Here is a 17,951-nt window from a genome sequence, read left to right as displayed (position 1 = left end):
ACTTAGAGAAGTATCTTTGCTGTTACAGCTTTTTCCCCATATACATTTTTCAGTCACACTTCTCCTTATAATGGCTCTCTAATTAAACTAATTTTAATGCAAAGTCACTCAAGGTCACAGACCACTGCGGCTCGCCGTTTTATTGGGAACAACCACAACCATCCATTTAATAATGCTCGTATCAGTACATCTTGTTTTTTTTAGCTATTCACTGATTGTGAACTTGACCACAAATAGCATGCTCTGGGTCAAGCAGAGATAATGTGACTTTTATTTTAGATTACACAGACACAATACTGAATCCTAGATTTTACAATATGCTACCGGTACTCAAAAGCACGTGCAATGTTGCATTCAAGACACTTTGAATGTACAGTAGAGAGAGGCGTTTACTGAGCAGGCTGTTTGAGGATTGAAATACAGCTCTACACCATGTTCATTCAACTTGGAATTTATTTAATGACAGTCTTTGGTGAACATGAGACATCCATATTCACTCGGGTTTTCAGGCTCAAACCATCATCACCACAGGGCTTCATCCATAGCAGCAAAAGACATAAAAAGTCTGAGTTAACCTGGCAGGTAGTGTTCCCCCATGAGGAGAGAACCAGAATTGATACATGCAACTGATGTGGTGCTCTCTTAATAAAAGGCAATAGTAAAAAGTTATATTCACATGAAATCACTTGCTTATGAACATTTTGATTCTGGCCTCCAAAAACCTCAGGCTCAAATTGTCACACAGCTGCAAATTTGTGTGGCTGAGTCAAAGGGAAGCACTCTAAAACAAACCCGTCTTACTGGCTGAGGATCTGTTAAATACAACAACAGCATGCATGGGTCACTGCAGTCTGATTCCTTCTTTTAGAGCTAGAGAGTAAATAATAATCATCATTTTCAACATATAAAAGGAACATGTGAGCTCATAATGCTATGACATGTTGTGCAGTAACATCTTAGCTGTTATTGATTTTAAATGCAAACAGCATAAGCTTTATTTTCCTGCTATTAAAAGAGGCCACTGCTTGTGGTACTGTGAGTGTGTGAGGCCTTGACTACACGACACAATTGTACCTTTTAAGCATTCACAAATACTAAACTGAACCTTCAGTGTAACAATCCTATCCAAGCTTTCCTCTTCCTCCCCAAATTTACACATAATAACAAATCTGAATAAGGTCAACTTACTTTTAACTTTACACAGTTAACAAAGGGTACCATTACTGTTCTCTCCTCAAATACAGATATTAATTATTTTGAATATCCAAAATAGAAGCAGATTTATTCCAAGTACAATTGATCAGTAGCTGCACTATAAATGATAACAGCAATTAAAATATACCATTTAGATTTAGACACAGAACCACAATAAAGCACTTTATGGCAAGTAGTTTGATTAATTCTGCTAAACAGACACAGAATGTCTATCACTGGGCAATGATGTCATTAGTATCGTCTTTCGTGCAGAACATTCAAACATGGTGCAGTCCACAAACCAGATTGGCAGGCACTGAAATATCTGCAACAGAACAAGGAAAAAATGTTTATAGTAAATGTGACGCCCAGCACGTAAAACCTGTGGTGACGTCTCATAGGCACGAGAACTAGAAATGTGGAGATGACATGGATAGTGAAAGGCTGTAGATACTATTGTTAAATACCTATTTTATTAGGCTTAGGGAGGTTCAGGTTGTTCATGATCTTCACAAACTCCTCCATGCTCTTAGTCAAGCGTGGGTTAAACTTGCGCTCCTCGCCCACTGTAGAAACCGTCTGACCTGAAACACAAAAACAGATGCAGACCAGTGTGACATCTTTAGTCTTCGTGGTCCTGATTTTTGTCACATGTTAAATCTGGTCAATGAAAACATTTATACAGAAACATGCTTCTGACACACAAAAGATGCACTATAAAAACAACATGTATACAACATCTGTTCCAGCTCCCATTAGTGGGAAATTAATAGCTTTACATTTTCAGTGCTTTTAAGCACAAGCTGAAAATCTGTATTACATAAAAACATTCACACTAATGACTCTATAAAATACATAAATGTGTGTCTGCATGTGTTTCAGCCAACCTAAGTAGTCATGTGCTGGGTAGATGAGGCAGTGGTCAGGCAGGGTGTAGATTTTCTCCTGGATTGACTGGTAGAGCCTTTTGGCACAACCTTAAGAAATGAGAGAAAACTTAGAAAACTGCTAAAGGCAATGGCTGTAATACTGCCCCCTTGTGTTCATACAGAAACACTACAAATGAAAATGAACAAAAACAAGCATAAAGCCAAAAGAGCATGCGTACCCTGCTGGAAGTCTGTCCTGCCACAGCCTCTAATGAGAAGAGCGTCACCAGTGAAAGCCATAGTCTGATCCCCAGTTACCAGCGTTATACACCCATCAGTGTGTCCTGGTGTCTCTCTCACAGTCAAAGACTAAAGAAGAGAAAAGACAAGTGTCATGTTAAGTTAGTTTTATGAAGCAAACATAACCAAACAGGTATGCAACACTTACAAACACTCCATCATAAAAAAAGAACTTTTTTTTTGCCATACGTGTCTTCCAAAGGGGATCTTGTCTCCCTCTTTTAGGTGGATATCAGCAGATGCACCACTGAATTTGGAGATGGCACTCTTCAGACCAGCAAGTCTTTTCTTCATTAGGCCAGTACTTGTTATGTGGTCTGCATGGCAGTGGGTGTTAACTTAAAAAAATAAAAAGAAAGTTTGAATGCGAGTCAAGATTACTGTATATTTTAATCTGCATATAAGAAGAGTCAGTGGAACACAGATCACTGCAAAATCATTTCATAATATTTACTCTTAGGTATTATTATAATATAATATAATATATACATACATACGTGCATGTATATATGTATGAATATAAATACACATTAACGTATATTGGCTCAGGGACAGAGACTCAATTTCAATTTCCCCCAGAAAACAGACGTTTAAAGAGGGAAACAAGTCCAGTACTATATTTATTTTGGCCCCAAGGGTAATAATGAAGTATGTTTTCATAAAGTTCATTCAAGCTTTAAGTAGGGCTGATCTGAAAATGCATCTTAGTGTCAGGGTTAGGAAGATGGAGCACATTTTCTTAGGTTGTTATGTTTTAACTCAACTTTGGGAAGGTAGATACCTGCCACTGTCAGTTTGAGTCCAAGTTCGCTTACGAATTTCAGGTCCCTGTCAATGGTCTCCAGCACAGGATCAATGATGACAGCCTCCTTGGTGTCTGCGTCTGCCAGCAGGTAGGTGTACGTGCTGCTCTCCACTTCAAACAACTAAAGGGGGGAGGAGGGAAAAAAAAGGTGAGTACACAGGTGTGACTCAGTAATAAATAAAAACAATAGCGCAAGGGTAACAAGGGTTACACACTCATTCATAGACAATGTTTGTAAGAGACCAAAAAACTGAAAGAAAGAACAGATTATAATATAGGGCAACTTGTTATCATATAAAAACATCCTTATCAACTGTGTCAGGAAGCATTCAGGGGTCATACAAATGCCCCTGAAAGATTAGCTGTCAAGTTTTAGTATCCGAAACAAGATGACATCCTTGGTTGCGCATTAAAAGAAGTAAAATTAAATGCTCCTTATCAGAAATATAACAATGAGCTAAATGCTAACTCACTTCCTACTTAACGCCGTAAAGACGGTTGCAAAAAATCCTAAAGAAAATGTCGTTTTCTTCCTGAAGGCAGGAGGATCCAAACGGGCGCAAAATGGCAAGGTATAATCATCTATAACCTACCTGTCTGAAGAGGAGTCCATCCGTCGTTGCTATCCTGGCGCAGTAGGATCTGCTGGTTACCCATAGCGGCTGAGCTCCAGTGATAAAGCCGGGGCAGAAGCGCCTGCTCTGGGCTGCCGCGTAATTCAAGCCGTCAGCGTTTGTCCTGAGCCGTAGCGTCGAAGCCAGGGCCCGCTGAACGGGCTTCACTCTGCTTATTACCGAACACATAGTCGCCGATGTGTCCTGATTTGAACCTCTTGATAGCGGGCAACACTACCGCACGTACGCGTAGGTTCCGCAAAGAGAGACCGTGGGTAGTAGCACTATGAACTCTGTGTTACCTGCCGCTTATCACACTGACTGTCAATCAGTCCTTGGAAAAAACAACACAAGGACTTCAGTGTCGTTTGGAAGCTCCACTGTCACTAGCTGCTTTTACGGGCTGGAGCCGTGCCAACTTGTTTCTTATTAAGCGGTAAATATGGGTTTATGGGTAAGTGAAGCTGCCGGCTAACTTCCTGCACAGCTGAGTACCGTCTTCGCCGTCCTCAGTGAGACGCATGCGCCCTGGAATGAGGGGCCTGGCAATGTACACAACAACGTAGCAGCGGCCTACGTGACATTTACGCTGTCAGGCAAGTAAACATCGTCCAAACACAACCTTGTATAAAACGCTCAGTCATCCGCTTTAGTGGAGTAATACGGATGGAAAACAAACAACCAAATAAAAGCTTTGTGATGAGCTACATGAAAACAGTATTTGCTCCCTTTGTCGTTTTTTTTAAGTCTAACTTGCATGTTTCAGATCCTCAAACACATTTTGATACTAAGACCATACAAGTAAATACAAAATGCATGTTTAACTGATGATTTCATTGGCAGCAAGAAATGCAATCAAGCGTTTATGATAACTGGAAATGACTCTTTTATATCACCATAGAGGAGTTTTGGCCCTCTCTTTAAAGAATTGCTGCAGAAAGTGCTTAAGCATGAAGGGCTGGTTCAAAGTCATATCAAAGCATCAAAGTCCAGACAGTGACTAGGCCAATCAGACTTGCTGGTTCCGATTATTGCCCGATCATAACTCAAATGTCTTTGATCTTCAGGGCACGAAATGATTCCTTTAGGATCTTTTGGGAGAGAGCAGAATTCATTGTTCATGAATACTGGAAGTTCTCCAGGTGCTAAAGTAGTAAAACAGTCCCATATCATCAAGCTACCACCACCACCACGTATGACTGTTGCTATGATGTTGTTTTTATGAAATGTTGTTGAGGTTTCTGTCAGATGTAATGGGATTTGAACCTTCCAAAAACTCCAAATTTGTCTCAACGGTTGACAGAACATTTTCACAAAAGTCTTGGAGATATTCAAGATGTTTTTTGGGAGGGTTTTTGGTCAGCTGTGGTTTTTGCCTCGGAACTCTTTTTCCCACTTGATGAACGATCAATCATTAACCTTAACTGAGGCAAGCTCCTGAACTCCCGAACGAGCTGCTGATGTACTTTTGGATTAATTTTGGCAAGTAGTTGGCTACATATGGCCCATAGACTCTAATGAGTTTGCGACTCCTGTTATAAGGCCACTGAAACACACTTAAAGAGTGTGAGAAACCCATTGAAAACATAATATAGGTTTTCAAAACTTAATTAATATTCATTTGTTTTGAAATAATGAATAATTGGTTTTATTTATAATATCTTGTTCATCTAGTCTTACTAGTCATACTAGTATTTAGTACTAATATTTATTTTATACAATCAAAGGAAAAATATCAGAAACTGCTTGGTTCCACAGTTTATCAGTACTTCAAATTTAGCTAACATAGGTTATCAGGTCATTTTCATCTAGTGTACCTTGAACCTGTCAAGTCACAGTAATCTATACACCAGCACTTAAATTGGCGCACTTAGACACTAAAGAGGCGCCATGCGCTGTAATAACTGTTAAAATTTGTGGTCAGCAGCCGCGATCAGACAGGAATACAATCCCATTTTCACGTTGATTTATTTGTTGTTTTGTCAGCTATACTTTCATGTCAGTCCTGATAAACGTTTACAAATGTATCATTACTGGCAGTACATTTCTACTACAGATAAAATTTCTACTACAGATAATAGTGTTTCTATATTTCTATAACTGACAATAGTGACAGTGCACGCTATCGTAGAATGAACAACACTGATAGGCAGATAGATGCAAGTCGATCTTTATTGTCAGTTATCTCATTGTCAGATTTTAAGGTGTTGCAGAAACAGCTGTGGTGGTCTCGGCCGAATCCTCTGCTTTATACTGCAACAAAAAATATTAAAACAAGGACAATTTAAAAACTTTATTGTATATTTCGCAAATGACATTAATGTGTTATAGTGCATTTTGGCTATGAAAAGTCCTGCAGGGTATTAAAAGTAATCACATTTCCTGCATTTTACTGATGTATTCTTTTACTAATGCATCTAGTTTGCCTCCATCCTTTAAAGAACTAATATGTATTGAAATGTTGGTTCTATAACCTTCAACAGGATTTAACATTTAACCGTTAAGTTTTTTTCTTCTTTACTGCTGAAGTTTTATTATCTGCTATATAGCCAAACTGCTTATCTGTCAAGGGTTGTAGTTCAAAATGAAAATAGAAAAGCATTTTTAGATAGACTGTGACACAGATGCAGTAAATAAACTAACAGAACTTTGACTCCGAAACAGAGCGACAGATAAAGATAGGTTTTACATTTACAAGCGGTGAGGAAAAGTGCTTCCCATACCTGTATGTCTATGTAACGTTCAATCCACTGAAGCAATTCAGTTACTCTGCTGTAGACGCCTGGTTTATTAGGCCGTGCGCATCCCTCTCCCCAACTCACCACGCCTGCCAGCTTCCAATCCCCTTTAGATGTCTTACACACAAGTGGTCCACCACTGTCTCCCTTAAGAGAAAATCATTTCACAAACAAAATTTGTGAACATCAAATGGGAGAAACACAACTCTTGATAGATTGTAAAGTATATTGTAAAAGTATATAGATTGTAAAATATATTTTATATTCTTCATGAACCTGTGCTAGGTTTGTGGAGAGGAGATTTCATCTCTGTGGGTGTGTACCTGGCAAGAGTCAACCCCTCCATCCATGCTCCCAGCGCAAATCATTCGAGGAGTTATGAAGAGACCATAGACACTCAAGTCGTAGCAGATGGATTGAGCTATTACCTTAACATGAGCCTGCCTTAACTCTTCTGACACATAGCCTGACAGAAAATGAAATGAAAAAATCAGCAGCAAAAAGTGAATGAAAATAAGTAGAAAGGGTTACTTGAAGGTGACTAGTGGAAATGTTACACAGTTCAAAAGATAATGAATGATTACACTTATATATATTTTTTTATCTAGTAATTAAGTCTAACGTCTTAGCTTCAATGAGGATACTGTACTGACAAATATGGCTCTTTAAAAAGTTTTTGCCCTACAGTTTCCAACTCTGAAACTATGATTGTGAGTTTTTGAAGCTATTTGAAGCTCCAACTTAAATTATACTTGCGTTATCAAATCACTTTCTTTTAGCTCAGTTGTTAAGATCACAAACTGTAGCAAAAGTATCTGTCTTTCAGTGCAGTGCACCTGTGTTTTCATTTACGTATCCCCAGCCTGTGATCCAGCAGTCTGATCCATCAGGAAAGGACTCGGTTGGACTGGGTAAACAGACCGGCCGGACCCCACCTACAAAGAGCAGCAGTAAAGTGATAAAGGTTAGCTCTCTCTCGTGGTTATGAAATCACATATTTCCTTTTTCCTCCCACCCACGTTTATGATTGTAATACATGTTTTTCTCTTGACTTAAAAGTAAGTTTCACTTCTGACGATTTTGATTTTGTTAGGTGTTTAGTTCGTTCTTTCTTTATTGTTTTAAGTTTTGGTAAAAATTAAATATTTGTTTTGGCAATATGACAGCGATTGCAATGATTAGTGCAGTGATGTAAGTGCTCCTAATCTCCCCCTCAAGCCCAAAAGGGATTACACTTCTTGATCTGTCCTGATCTTAATCATAATAAAATTTAAATGTGCATCAAGTCACATTAAGTTCTTTTCATGATTCAAATGTAAGTAAATACAGTTATAAAAAGAGACAGTGAAACATTGTCTGTTTGTCTTGTGTGACATAAATTTGGCTAGTTTACATACATTCAACAAGTTACTAGACTCCAGCATTCATTCAGCGTAAAGAAAAACAAATGATGTGGTTTTCGTTGCCCTGATGAATGATAGCGCAATCCGTCTCTTACTTACTCGTCATGTCCATGTCAATTATGGTGCGCAGCAGTCCCACGTCATAGTCATTGTGCATAACCTTAAAGCCAGGGTGGTAGAGGATCTGCAGTGCCCTGTAGTGTTGCCCCAGAGAGTTGTGTGCAATGCTTACAGTGCCTGCCACAACCGTCCAGTCAGCTACTTGAAGCATGTTATTACTGCAGAAGAGTGACAGAAAAGTTAGTAGATAGAGTTCGGTTTAAGAAGCGGTGTGTGTGCCCACTAATTTTCACAGTTTTGTTTTTCAATGGTTTTTCATAATATCATACAACCTCCAGCATTATTACAATCACGGTTTAGGCCTCAGCCATCGCCAAATTACATGTATTTCTATTTTCACTTTAGCCTTGCAAACATTAGGAGCTGCTTTTGGTTTGTAGTTGTGCTCAAAAAATCCGCACCCATTGCTCATAATCCAAGATGAACACTCACGGGGAACAGAGAGCTCCATCTGTGATGTGATCACATCACAGATGGAGCTCTGCTCTGCTGCAGAAGGTGCAAAAAGGTGCAAAAAGTTTTTACTTCACCCTTTACCTGCTTTTGACTTGAACATAACAGGAACACGGTGTTACCTCGGACTGAGCAGGTGGTCGTGACTACAGCCTTTGCTAACTGACTGTACCAGTAACTGAACTCGTAAACACTTCTTTCTTGTCATTCCTCGTGTCTCTCTTACTCAACAAAGCAGTGTGCTGCAGTGATCACCCAACGAGGAGAGATGATGGCACCACCACAGACGTGTCTTCCCCTCCACTGCATGCTGACTTGCCAGGCCCACTCGTTCTTTGTAGCTAAGGTTCCTCCAACAATACGCTGACCATTGCTGACCAGAACTGAGCAGTCTGGATATGAGATGAAGAACACGAAATCAAGCAAACAGACAATGAGTGCAAAAAAAAATGCAAAAGCTCTTTTTGAAAAAAAAAAAAAAGATGACCATAAAGGTGGTTTAATTAATTTTAAGAATATAAGGTGTTTAATGTGAGAAATTATTATGGTAATATTCTAGTAAAACCTATTCTGTGGAAAGACTTAAAAAAGCACAGCCATAATTGCCAGATGCTTGATGGATATGTAAGTAACATCTTTTGTTTGAGAGATGAGCAGTAAATTGGAGTGGCAGTGAAGATTGCCATCCTTGGAGCTTTGGAGACAAAATGCATTAGTTACTATGAAATTTAAATTCTTTACCTGCAGTCATATTTCCTGTCTGGTTCACTGGATTCTTGGACAGAACGGGCCTCTGGGTTGGGACAGTGCAGCTCCCTTTCCCACCACAGAGAGGAGGTGATTCCCCCACCTCAGAGGGAAACAGCAAGAACTTAACTAATTTGAAGAGAGAAAAAAACATTCAGATGACACAGTACAATGTCTCAAGTGGGTAGTGAAACATTAACATTAAAAACTCCTCACACTGAGATCAGTCTTAATAGCTGCTGGTTTCAAATTTGCAACCTCAGCAAACCATTTTACTCTATCTTTGCGTTTTGGTTTCACTTTTTCCAACAATGTAATTTATTTCCCAGAAGGAGGCTTCATAGAGGATTTAATAACTGGCACAGTGAATGTTCAGAACTAATTAACTTCGTTTTTTTTTTTCTCATTTCATTTGTATTTAATCGTAATCAGAGACACCTATTATGTATGCTCACTGATGTGTTACAGAAAGCAGTAAGGCTGAATGACATAACTGGGTTTTTATTACAATTATTATACTAAAGTGGCATATTATGATGTAGAACATTCTAAGTTTTTGATTCTTTTTGCATCTGGCAAAAAGTCTGCAGACTTAGATTTTCTTTTTGCAATATTAGTGGTAACTGCATGATGAGAAGGTTTGTTTCTTAACCTCCTAAGACCCAAAATATTCTACTGCATGCATTTTTAATTTCTCTTTGATATTTGGGTATATTGGAGCCCGATGAATGTAAAAACAAAAAATTACCAGATTTTTTTCAATCTTATTTTTGTTTTTAAGAAAAATAAGAGCCACATATGAGGATATTCGTTTAAAATTTTGATAGAACAGTAGCAGTATAATGTCCTCGTAAAAGGATATCAGGCCCTTGTAGAGCAAAATTGAGTATTTTAGTCTAAATAACCCAAAATGTGATGTCCACATATGTGGACGTAAGGTCCTAGGAGGTTAAACACTAGAATTCAACGTGCTATTGATGTACTGGAGGTACCTTGCTTTTCAGAGTGGGTTACCTAAAAGAGCAGAAGCGATAATCACTTTTATAGTGACAAAGATTCCCACAAACATTAACAGGTCACGAGATGTACAGGCATGGGATCTTGCATCTGCAAACAAACAAGAAATAACAAGAAATATTAAAACTTTGCAAGGAGCTCTGAGCTCCAAGACATCCTGTCTTCATCATCTTTATTAATTGACTGGGACAGTTGTAGTAAACCAAACTAACTGTGAGGTTTTATCATATCATCATACTTTGACAAATGTGTGAATTTTGGAGATCCCTTTTAGATTTTAGATAGGTGCAGTTTAGGTGAGAACAAGCCAAAGATGATAACCGTGCACATTTTCTTAACAATTTATCCAAATGAGAGCTGTAGGGGGCTGGAGTCTATATTAGCTATCACAGGGTGAAAGGCAGGCCACCAGTCTATCACAGGGTTAACTCAGAAATACGATTTAAGAAACACCAGTTAGCTTTGGAAGTGTTTGGACTGTAAGAGGCAGCAGGAGGAAACCAATGCAGCCACAGGGAGAACGCGCAAACTCCACCCAGAACCTGCCAGTGGATTCAAATCCAGGATCTTTTTGCTGTGAGGCAACAGTGCCACCATATGTTAATAAGCTATCTGGTGCCATTTGGCTATTATACAAAACTGCTCTCTGTAATTTGAGTTGTATTGTTATTGTGAACAAACAACCATCATCATTAAACATTTATTGAAATGTTGGTTCAGCCAGTCGAATTTGTTTTACTTGTCTTACATGTGTAAATTCTTCTGTGTGTAACTTAATGTAGTGATGCATAAAGGTCGAGGATAGAAAACACTTGTGCTCAAAGCTGTGATTATAGGTTTGAACATACGGCAAACAGGTGGTGTAACCATATGTTTTGGCTACATTTACAGTATTTAGCAGTTAAACTATTTATAGTTTATTATTTAAGTGTGATATAAACCTTAAACCAGTTGTCAAGGGCGATCAGTGTGAAGGTGAATATGCATCTCTGGGACAAAAGTTCTGCTCAGACAAAATCCTGAGGACAGAACACATCCATAATATGTAAAGCGTGAGTTGCATGAAATATAAGTAAGGCAAAAAAAACCCCAACAACTTTGAAATCAATTTTGTGTTTCACTGATACAGTCAAGATGGATTACTACTAGTGAAATGTGAAAACCTCTAAGCTGCGTTCGCATCGACAGGGGAACAAATGGTAACGTTTTGGCAACAAAATCATGAACTCCAGTAGATAATTTATGCTTTTTCTCCAAAGGAACTATTTTCTTGTTTCATCTATATAACACTGCAATGCTGCCTACTGTGGTGTATTTGTAATACTATGATGACGGCACAGTGTAAAAAATAGAGACTGAAAAAGTCTGCCACAAGTTTTTTCGCTTAAATTAAAATGGAAGAGAATGGAGAAGCTGATAAGCTGAGCTTATCTTCAACTATGCCTGCCTGAAGGTGAGACAAATGAGAAACTGAAACCAAAGCGATGAATTCTTTATAATTCTTTGCGAATCATGATCAGATAAAAGGATCAGCTGATGGAGTAGGAAAAAGAGGCAACGAGCTGTTTAACATGCTGCATGGTACTCTGATATGTCATTTTTATTTCTAAAGTTTAATTGCAAGAACTTGTTGCATTATATATTTACAGCCTTGCCAAACGCTAATGACAGATAGCATAGATGCAGAAATAATTAGTCATCGATACAACTGACAGTATCAGTGACAAATATGAAGCAGATTTAAAATTACAAATGAATTTTCTTTTATGTTTATTCTTATTATTTCTTTTATTATTTTCTTTGCTTTTTTTCTTTCTTTTCTTTTCTTGTCCTGCTTTCTATTTGCCAAAGGCAGTCCAAGAGAAAAGTTCCAGTCACCGCAGTAGGAGACCTTTAAACTATTTCATGCACAACGGCACCAAGGCAACTTTGAGGTCAAAAAGTGATAAAGAAAAAAGATTGCACAGGAGCAATAGCTCACATGTTATTACTGAGGATCTAAACAGCTGCCTCAGCAGTCTGTGTGTTAGAAAATCTATGTATCTCATCAAAGTTATAGTAAATTGCCAAATGACTGTGGATAGAAGCGGGTGCTGAAGTGAGAAACATATGTGCTATTTTTCAAAATCACATTAAGGCTGCTTCCTCAGGAGGGGTTCAGAGTATGCAAGAAGAAATTTCAGATGTGTTTGTCTTCAATCAATCCTCAAAGGCTAAGAGATTTGACTATTTACCACAGAAATATAAGTGAAGATTGATTAAACATTAATTAATTACCAGTGCACTGGTAATTAAATATCTCAATTACAATGACTAAGTCATCTTTTGGGATTCACACACTTTGCTAATAATATTTGATTTAAATCAGTTTTCTCCCATAAAACAAAAAGTTACACCTCACCTGTAAATAGCATCTAACACAAGTACTGTTGATTGCATCAATGTAAAGCTGGATCATTCAGTTTCATTTTGAAAATATATGCTTATCTAACTTTTAGGTTTAACGCTAACTGCTGGAGGTTATGGACAATGCTGGACATCCTCTGCACACGGTCGTAAATAATCAGAGGAGCCTACTCAGGGACAGGTTGCTTCTCCCAAAGTCAAGAACCAACAGACCTAAAAACTCCTTTGTCCCACATGCCATCACACTGTTTAACTCCTCGTTGGGGGGAGAGAGGGAGGGGAAACTGAGCTGTAGTGCTTTTTTTCACTGTGCAATATTCGCTATATTTTTTCTTATATTCGACTGTGCAATAATCACCCTGCAATAGACTCACTCAAATGTGCAATCCACTGGTATTCCTATTTATCCCTATTATATATTCTGTATTTATATATGTGTATATGTGTATATATGGCATATTTATGCTTATATCCTTACTCTCATTCCCCTTTATTGTATCTGTAACATGCAACTTCTGCTACTGGAAACTGAATTTCCCGGAGGAACCCACCGAAGGGATTAATAAAGTTTCATCTAATCTAAATGGGTACAGTATAAATGGGTACTTCTAAAATGCCAAACCTTTCCGTATCTGACATGGTGGTATTTTTGTAAAATCTTTGTGTAAATTTTTCTAAAATGCTTTCAGGATTTTAGGAACAGTTTGTTGCCAATTTACAGCCTCCTGTGAACAAAAGAAACTCCATAAAGTAATTTTTTTTAAGCTTGTGGAAGGAATACACTGGCCTACACAGAACCCCGATTCCTGATACAACCACATACATTTCACTATAAGTGTACTTCTGATCCTGTGTCAGCTGGGCTCAAAGATCTTATGAAATGCTTTCTCAGAAAAGGAGAGGCTGTTACAGCAACAGATAAAGCCTGCTGCACCCCAAGTTTATAGACTGCATGTAACTCCAATGCTTCGCACTTATAGAAATGTTATTTATGAGCAAAGCATGTTGGCCCCATGTTTCAAAGTGTGATTTTTCCTGGCACATTATCAAAACTGTACATTGAAGTAACACCTTCAATTATTACCATACCTGGGACTCCATCATGTAGCTCTTTTGGAAACATGATACCTATTGATGTGTCCTGCAGTGGACCTCCATCTGTTTGAATCCTCTGCTGAACTTCTTGAGGATTATCACTACAAGGAGCCGCTGACGTCACATTTTTTTGATCTTGGGCTTCTGAGGACACTGAACTAGAAAGTGATGCTTCAAGAGGTTGCAGCTTTGGGGTCTCATCAGAAAAGGGCAGATCTTCTGGATGTGGGTTTCCATTAGTTGTGGGTTTATACTGGGGTATGAATGTGAGGACTGTAGAAGGAACCAAAGACGATATACTCAATACATCATGACTGATTGGACTTTGAAAAGATGTTGATGCCCAGTGCTGAGGCGATAAAAAGTTTGGTGCGTTTGCTTGATGACAAGAGCTGGTGCTGTCTTTCTGAGCCATACTTTTTAGGTTTTGTTGCCAACAAACACAGAAACCTTGGCTAGAACCTGCAAAATTAACAAAGTTATGACAAAACGTGAGCTTCCAACAATGCATCTGTAAGAAATACTCTGACATTCTGATGGATTTTGACTGCTAGAATTGACACATAATATAACGTATATTAAGTTTACAATGGGCAATTATTGACCTAAGAACTACCGAAATGCAGGCATGGTGCGAGAAAAATACTAATGAATCCATGGAAAAGTTATTCAAAGTTATTCAAAATGCAAAGTAAGATAATAGCACTCTCAAAAATTAGTTATATTAAAAAATATGAGTGGATACAACTTTTCTGTGATAAACGTGTGCAAGAAAAGACACCCGTTACCCGCATTGTTCATAACACAACAACTTCTGTGACTTCCTTGTGTGTCAGTCTCATCAACATATATTTTCAAGAGCGCTCACCTGAAGGTCACCCATGGAGATTTGCATGTATTGGCTTCATTTGTATGCATGGGATTATTTATCCACGCGCCTCCTCCACTTATTAAACCGGCTTGTACCACAGCCAGGAAAAGAAATGCATCACCGTTAGTGACAAGACTCAGGTGCCTGCTGGCTCCTGTGCATCTTTAATCCAAAGATATCTGCTCTCCTACTGTGAATCCATCCTCTTCAGCTCAGGCAGGTTACAGTTTGTCACTCGCGCTCTTGTGATTCTGCAGCTCACCTCGTCCTCCCACTTAATCCTTTCATTGTGTCACACCCTTCAGCACCTTTCTCCTTCTCCTTCCTCTCCTCTTCCTACTTCTCCAACTCAGGTTTTTCCTCTAGACAGAGCAGGCGAGGCTGCAGCAGTCAGGCCAGTAACAGATATGTTGTTGCTGGGAGTCTATGAAATATGCATGGGGATAATTGTGCGCTTAGGTCAGAGTTTAACAACAGAAGATAATCTACATCATACCAATGAGCCTCTTCCACTCACAAGTAGGCCACTGTGTGAGTACAGACACAAAAACATAGTTCAGTTTCATGCAGATGAAGTAGATATGTATCTAAGAATAAAGGTCCCATTATGAATCTGAAGAAGCAGGATTGTTTCTGTGTGTCTTTTTGTGGTCACTCTTTTCAGTGGTATTTTGTTCATACTATCAAATTACAGCACGAGAGGGCGCAGAGTGGCGGCAGTGACAACTGACCCGTCGTAGTGTTACCTCACCTGTTCTAGGTTACAGTGACTTTACTTCTGGGAGCAAACATGGAACATCGGCATTGGACACGTAGACACATAATGCCTCAGCCAATCATCAGGCTTGAATGTTTCTCTAAAGAGAGGTAACGACTGCACAGTCATGCCATACAAAGTAATAGTTTATAGTAAAAAAGCAAAAATTCAAAATTCAAATAATAACTCTGCCGCCGTGGTTTTAATTGTATCAGTCTCAAAGATTTCAATGTGTGCATGTAAATGGAGAATCTGCCTCACATAGAAAAGTTAGTGATCTATAAGGATCATGAATATCAGTTCCGTCTGGACTGACATGTTTGACATATTTTGTGGCTACCTTAGAAAAAACAGAAACAATTTGTAAATTCAAAATATAGACCCTACAAAATTCCATCCTCTTGAGATATCTTGTTTCTGTGTTATTTAGCTGAGCAAACTGTCACTGCTTTCTCTACTATTGGATAGAGGTGGGAATCACCATACAACTCGCGATACGATATTATCACAATACTTAACGCACGATACGATATTATTGCGATTTTTAAAAATATTTTGCGATATTTAAATTCTGCACATAAAGGTAAACTTTATCAATATTCATTTTATCTAATATCAAAGTCTCACACAGTCTTTCTCTCATTTCAGTCAGTTTTATTGTTGACAAACTGAACGGTTTGTTTTACAGTCTAGTCCAACTTAACTGAATGCAACCATCTGGTACAATTATAGCTATTCTGAACTATGCAATATGAAAACTATGCAGCCCATTCAGCAACTGAAGAATTTGAAAGTAAATTAAAAAATATATAATTTTACATTAAATAAAAAAGTTCTAAACTTAATTAAAATTAAACATGTCTTAAATTAAAATAAGTAAACTGTCATGTTTATTGCTGCCAAAAAAAAAGTTAAACACATTTGGACAGTGAAGGAATGTCAGGATTCTTGCTCAGAAAAAGGATCAACATGCTCTGAAGTCAACATGCTCTGACTCCAGAGCATGTTGATTTCAGAGAAAAAATTGTTTGTAACAAAATATCGATTTCTGCTGTCCCTGTATCGATACATTATTAGCAAACAAAATATCACGATACTACACAGTATCAATTTTTTCCCCCACCCCTACTATTGGAGCAAATATTGTGATTTTATTTTTTCATCAACTGTTCTATGTAATGTTTCATGGTTTGGTACTGCTTAGAAGCATTTGCTTCTTGTAAATAGTTGGAGTAGTTTTATTGTAGTTTTTTGAGGAGCTGCCTGCTCATGAGACTGACAGGATGCATAAATAAATAAAGCACGCACACTTTGTTTGTTTCTGCATTCCCGCATCGCCTTATTTACTCCATACAACTCGCACCAATCTCAGCTTGTCAAACAGACACAGCTCTGCCAGCTTCACCTCCCTGAGGTATCAGTCAGAAGAGGAGTGAAGGAACTCGTGTTTGCCATCTTGGCAGTGGCCCTCGAGGTACAGCAGCATTTTCAACTTAACAGTATCATTTTTTTATCCAGTGAAGAAAGAGACATCAGCTATTTAAATGACTGAATGGCAGAGTTACTGTCAGGAAGCTGCAAGTCAAACACAGAGTGTGTTAAACTTCGGTTTGTTTTTCTATCACAGCCAAACTTTGACAATTTGGATCTTGAAGCATTTCTTTTATTAACTACACGTAATTGCAGAGATACATGTATTTGTCATTTGTTTTCTAAATTTCCTACATCAAACACTGAAAATATTCACACAATGGATTTTCCTTCTTGGTATTATTGATTTAAAGGAACAGGATTGACTTGCACTACAGCACAGGTTATGCAAATTATTGTTTAAAGAGTTTGATATTTTGATTGGAGGTGGATGGGAAGACTGATGTGACTGTCGCTTCCACTTGGTAAAAACTACTAAAAGGCTAAAGAGCCAAAGCTGTAAGCTGGAGTTACAGTGGAGGTAATAATAAATTGTTCCCCTGCTTTCAGTGAACAGGGGTCGTGGACTGCACACCAACTATCAGTAGCCTACAATGCAGCCTTAAGAGCTGGTCCCAGGTTAATCTAAATGAGTAGTCCTGTTGCCTTGAACTAAAGCAGTCATGAAAATGAGTCACTATAATTAGCGGGCTATCAGAAGAATTCACAATATCCTATTTCAGGCCAGGTAACCTGCAGAGATTTCAGAAAGTTATGAACCAAGAAATAGTTCATGCATGAACCTCCCTGAAAAAACTTTGTGGTGTTCAGAAGTGCTGGAAAGCAGACTGATTTAATCTTTTTCACATCCTTTGACCCTTAGCACAAAGAACAACATGCATATTTCTTAAAATATCAAATGGTCCATTCATTTTCTTGATCATTTGTCCAGTTTGGGGTTTCACAACATGGCACACCTTAGACAGATTACAAGTGTATCACAGGGCCAACACAGAGAGACTGACCATGTTGACATTTACTCCTCCCAATTTAGAATCACCAGTTAATCTAACATGCATGTCTCTGGACTGTAGTCGGAAGCTTGGGTACCTGGAGGGAGTCCACCCAGGCACAGTGAAAACATACAAATTT

General features: G+C 38.3%; 2 protein-coding genes across 2 annotated transcripts; both read right to left on the bottom strand.

The window, feature by feature from the left end:
- Positions 1-435: 435 nt before the first annotated feature.
- Positions 436-4,494, bottom strand: LOC113031539 (persulfide dioxygenase ETHE1, mitochondrial-like). Its single transcript, XM_026183689.2, has 7 exons — positions 3,762-4,494; positions 3,145-3,289; positions 2,553-2,701; positions 2,303-2,432; positions 2,082-2,171; positions 1,662-1,778; positions 436-1,519 (listed from the first exon to the last, which is right to left on the bottom strand). The coding sequence occupies exons 1-7, from the start codon at positions 3,969-3,971 to the stop codon at positions 1,473-1,475; spliced, it is 888 nt and encodes a 295-aa protein (XP_026039474.1). The 5' UTR covers positions 3,972-4,494; the 3' UTR covers positions 436-1,472.
- Positions 4,495-5,936: 1,442 nt separating this feature from the next.
- On the bottom strand, positions 5,937-7,558 carry LOC113031542 (transmembrane protease serine 3). The gene is made up of 5 exons (XM_080308294.1): positions 7,540-7,558; positions 7,357-7,455; positions 6,844-6,986; positions 6,506-6,667; positions 5,937-6,035 (listed from the first exon to the last, which is right to left on the bottom strand). Exons 1-5 carry the CDS (start codon positions 7,556-7,558, stop codon positions 5,982-5,984), a joined length of 477 nt encoding a protein of 158 aa, XP_080164420.1. The 3' UTR covers positions 5,937-5,981.
- Positions 7,559-17,951: the final 10,393 nt, after the last annotated feature.

This window comes from Astatotilapia calliptera, chromosome 11 (assembly GCF_964374335.1).
Source record: "Astatotilapia calliptera chromosome 11, fAstCal68.1, whole genome shotgun sequence".
Classification (NCBI taxonomy): Eukaryota; Metazoa; Chordata; class Actinopteri; order Cichliformes; family Cichlidae; genus Astatotilapia; species Astatotilapia calliptera.
Note: the sequence above shows the minus strand (reverse complement) of the source record. Positions and strands in the feature narration are given on the sequence as shown.